Source organism: Phaseolus vulgaris, chromosome 4 (assembly GCF_000499845.2).
Source record: "Phaseolus vulgaris cultivar G19833 chromosome 4, P. vulgaris v2.0, whole genome shotgun sequence".
Taxonomy (NCBI): Eukaryota; Viridiplantae; Streptophyta; class Magnoliopsida; order Fabales; family Fabaceae; genus Phaseolus; species Phaseolus vulgaris.
In genome coordinates, this window is record NC_023756.2 from 40,083,131 (window position 1) to 40,087,986 (window position 4,856).

The following is a 4,856-nucleotide window of genomic DNA, read 5'->3' on the forward strand; positions in this document are numbered from 1 at the left end:
TACCAAGGTTTTAACTACCAAATATTTAGATTCTAAATTTGGTAGCAAAAACCTTGTTAGTTAATTAGATACCAATTTAAAAACTATTTAACAATAATAGAAACTAATTTAGAAACCAAATTTTTTTTAGTTTATAAAATAGTCTTTAATTTAGTCAATATAATAACTAATTATTTTTTTTCTCTGAAATTTGTTTGTATTCAATGATTTTTTTTTTAGTGTTACAAATTATAATTACTAGATAGTTTTATCTTTTGAGTATGTTATCAAGAATTTGATTTTTAAGCTTATGAAAAGATGTGTTTCAGAAAAAAAAAAAAAAAAAAACCAGTTTCTTATATAGGTTTTAGTGACAAGTCCAAGGCCAAAGATAGAGAAGATTCAAATAGTTTAGAGATGCTGAAGTTGGTGAATGAATTCATGGCAGAAGTAACAAATGAACAGATTGAATCATTAAATTTTCTTATCCACAAAGTAGTTGATATATACAGGCCAATGTGTCGGTTTGCACACATAATAAATGAACATGGGCATATAAACTAAAGCAAACACACTTGTATGCATGATACTTTAATGATCAAAGATACACAACAATAATTAACATTTTTTGTTTTCAACAATGTTTGATGTTTGAAGCTTCAGAAACAGCCTAGGAGTTTCTTTGGAGCTGTTCCAGTTGCTCTATACTTTGCAGCTGTCTCCTCTGCATTTAGAAGATCTTCCCCTTTCTTTGCCTCAATTATTGCTCTTTTCTCTTCAGCTTCCTTGTGAATTGTAGCTATTTTGTTCTTTATTTTTTCTGCATATTCTGCTTTTTTCTTCTCCAATTGTTCCTACTCATGCAAAAATGAGAGTTAACTTTGGCCACATTCAATGCAGGAAGCATCACACAAAACCAATATTTAAAAATGTGAAATAGAAGAAAAAAACACAAAACATGTTAGAATTGGCAATGAAATTAATTCTTACTTCAATCTTTTTTAGTTCTGCCTCCACTGAAGCCTTCTTGCTGTTTTCCCATGCTGAAATGGCTGAAAGCTTTTTATGTGCCCTGTTCAATAATTTCAGTTAAATTAGCATCCTAGACTTTGTTAACCTCAGAAATTTATAATACTATCTGTCATTTATGTTCTAATTGGAATCATTTTTTAACATATATGTTTCCAAATTGACCACCTTTATGATGGTGATATTTTACAATGAATGGTGTATATTTGGTTCCAAGAGTGTTCAATGCACAAAAATAGCAAAGATCAGTACAAGTAAAAAAAGAAACCAACCAATAACCTTTCAATTCAAAGATAAAAGAACATAAAGTTGATGTTAGGTTGATTAATCACCATGGTTAAGGTAAATCAATTAAAGAATCTTACCAATTATTTGGCACAACAATGAAATTGATTCTACTACCCAACAAGATTTTAGGTTGATGTTAGGTAGATTAATCACCATTGTTTGTTTGTGTGCTGGGGTAACAGAAAAATCAATAATCCCACAAAATTTTGATACTATGAAAATGTAGAAGTAACTATTTTTCACTTGATCTTCACTATGAAAAATTATTGATTATTTCTTACCAAGAAGTTAATGTAAGCACACCATTAAATATGAACCAAAAGGGATGCAGATTCTTACTTGTTTTCAGCTTTTGATTTTTCACTTTCTTCCCATGCTTTGATTAGTGATAACCTCTTCTCAGTTGCAACTCTTGCAAGCACCGCATCTGAAAATAAATGAGGATGATGACATAATACAAAAGGGTTCATAAGTGGAAATGAAATTTCATAATGTCACATGACAAACCTCTGTTTACAGAACCCTCAGTAGGTTTCACTTCAGCAACTTCTTGAGTCTCTGACAATATAACCAAATTAACAATAATAAACAGCATAACAACAAAAATGGACAGAAGTTATGATCATAAATATGATGATGAAACAACAAAAGATTATTTTGTTGCAAACCATTGTTGGTCTGTTACTAAATGGCATGTAACTTGCTTCAATATTAACATTGAAAGCAAATCAATCCCTCACATGGGAATCAACAAAACTCATTCTTTGTATCTTTCACCAAATGAAGAGAAACTTTTGTTATATTTATTTGTTCTGCTTTAATGAATCATTGAACTAAAAAACCTCATTCAAAAATAAATTTTGTTCGTTTACTCTCCTCTGAACTAAGTTTCTGAACCAACAAGGCTACATCACCTTGAAATTGGCTCAAAAAATAGTGAAGCACAATAAAATTTGATAAATTTATGTAAAATGAAGTTGTACAAGACTTGGATTTAAAGAAGGACGACTCTGTCACTTACTGATAGAAATGGAAAAGATGCAGTGCAATATGAGAATATTGTTTTGAATAAAATTACAACAGGAAAGTTCCAGCAAAAGGGAATCTGATAAAATACCAGAAAACGCAATCAAGTACAAGTAACGACAAACGACCAAACAATCAAATATGAAATTTTTTTCTCCAAAAAGGGGTTAGGAATATTAATATAAAAACATATCTAAGATATTAAAACCATTTCTCAGTGATTGTTTATAGCTATTTAAGAGAATAATAACAAAAATATTTATATCGTTAGCAGAAGCATATCACCTTTAGACACTAGAGTAGGAAATATGACACGAAATTTTCAGAAAAATCAGGTCCAAAAGCAGTGAACAACCATGTAATTTGAAAATATACTCAGAAGAAGCAGCAGAAGAAATAGTGAATGAAAAAAAACACTTTTTTCCTCAAGCAATTACAAAAAAATCTTTTTTTCTTTCTCAAAAAATTACAGAATAATAAAATTAAAGCACCCTTTGGAATAAACAAAACACAGGTCCTCAAAGAATTGGTTAGCCTAATAAATAAAGCATAAAAGAAATATGCAGAGAGACTCCATAAACACAGGTTTCAATTTCTTTGTTTGCAATCAGTTTTTCTCACCAACCAAATATAACTATCCCCAACTTCCAGAACATGAGATAACATAACAAGAATCAACATAACAATATTTTAGTCTCGACCAAGACAAGAGCCTTGGACTCCACCTTCCAAAACATGACAACATGAGAATCAACAAGACAATATCTTACTCTCAACCAAGACAAGAGCCTTGGACTCATCAGGCTTTTCATCAGAAGAGGGCACTGGAATCACAGATTTCTCCTCAGCCACATCCTTTGGAGCCTCAGGAACAGGAACAGGAACAGGCTCAGGCTCAGCTGGGGCCTGTGAAGAAGGAGCAGCAGGTGCTGCTGACTCTGACTCTACCGTTTTAGGTTGCTGTTCTGTCATTTTTCTCCTAAGAAACTCAGAATTCTGTGCACACAAAAGTGGTAAACAGAAACAGGTATAACTACACTTTCACTTATTTAGGAAAAATCAACACTTATTGAAGAGAGAGAGGGAGAGAATTGAGAAGGGTGTTGATTGGTTGAGATATTATAGTTGGAGGAAGGTAACTGCTTAACTCTAAGTTCCAAAAGCTTAGCTGGGAGTTAGGTACTTGTGGCCTCACCATGCGTTGGCACAGTAACAGATATTAGAGACCATTGTGGACGATGAAAGCTACATATGCTAACACTTGTACAACCAAAGTAAATTAAGGATAAACCAAACAAAATGTTCAATAACCCTTCTACACCTGTTCTTCGTGGGTCCCTTCATTAATTCTCTCTTCTTCATTCCATCAATGCCATCATTTCATGCCATCATTTCTTCCCAACACTTTCCATAGATAAAGTTCAAGAATAGGAATTTTAATTGTATGTTTGCTACTTTATTAGAGTAAAAAAAATTAAAATAAGAACAAACAAAGAGATAGGTATGATATTTGACTTTTACTTAACACTATTCAAGGATTTTAAACCATGACTTTAGTAAATTAAATTGTTCATAAAGTTTTTCATTCATTTTTCAATACCTTCACCTCACAATAGTTTGTATTGTTTTATGTATTTATTTAATTGATTGCCGAAACAATGAATTCTACATTTTTTGTTGTTGTTGTTTATTTGCTTGGAATTCAATTAAGAACCGCTTATAAATTATTTGTAAATGTATTGGTAATGCGCTTTACAGAACAAAATTTGAAATAAATGTAGTTAAAAGCATAATATATGAATTATTTAATTTTTTTTATGAATATTGATTTATATGATTTAGTAACAAATTCTATTCCTTAATAAAATATTTAGAAATTCAAAATTTAGTAATATCCCTTTAATTATTACTTTCAATCAATATAAGTTAAAAACAAGTATTTAATTTTTTTTTCATTTTCTAACTTGTCACATGCTTTACAATTCACACAATAATTTTCTATTTTATTTTATTGTTTTAATAATAAAATGGATTACCGTATCTGAACCAACATGATAAATTGGTTCAAATTAAATAACTATTTAAAAAATATATGACTAAAATGTAATCAATTTAAATCGATCAATTCTAACTAAAGAAAAAACATTACAAAACCTATCTCCATATTCACCCTACTTCCACCACTACAACTATTAAGTTCTATCTCCATTTCCACTTAATTGAAATTTATGATGTAGTTTTAATAAGTCATGAATAATTTCTTTTTAATTTGCAACAACTTCCTTCTATTAGGAAAATATTCTTTAATTTTTGAAGATTTGATATTTTGTTTGGAAAACTGATATTTAATTAATAGCCACAAATTATGGTTACTCTTTGAAGGGTTGTTGACGCCATTATTGACAAAGAAACTTGTGATACATACAATAAAGTAAACCAACATTATTAGGTAATCACTCCTTAATCTATTGATTGATGATAACAATTCAATACTTTATTGGTGTTATCTTATTAATCAAGGTTACCCCACATAT

General features: G+C 30.1%; 1 protein-coding gene across 1 annotated transcript; it reads right to left on the bottom strand.

The window, feature by feature from the left end:
- Positions 1-430: 430 nt before the first annotated feature.
- Positions 431-3,751, bottom strand: LOC137837641 (remorin-like). The gene is made up of 5 exons (XM_068646710.1): positions 3,093-3,751; positions 1,804-1,854; positions 1,636-1,723; positions 970-1,051; positions 431-833 (listed from the first exon to the last, which is right to left on the bottom strand). The coding sequence occupies exons 1-5, from the start codon at positions 3,292-3,294 to the stop codon at positions 639-641; spliced, it is 618 nt and encodes a 205-aa protein (XP_068502811.1). The 5' UTR covers positions 3,295-3,751; the 3' UTR covers positions 431-638.
- Between the last annotated feature and the right edge of the window lie 1,105 nt (positions 3,752-4,856).

Excerpts from the sequence above, each read along its gene's own strand:
- LOC137837641 (XM_068646710.1), bottom strand. The coding sequence starts at position 3,294 with ATGACAGAACAGCAACCTAAAACGGTAGAGTCAGAGTCAGCAGCACCT. Across the intron at positions 1,724-1,803 it reads TGAGGGTTCTGTAAACAGAG|ATGCGGTGCTTGCAAGAGTT; the intron begins GTTTGTCATGTG and ends ATTTATTTTCAG. Across the intron at positions 1,052-1,635 it reads AAATCAAAAGCTGAAAACAA|GGCACATAAAAAGCTTTCAG; the intron begins GTAAGAATCTGC and ends ATTATTGAACAG.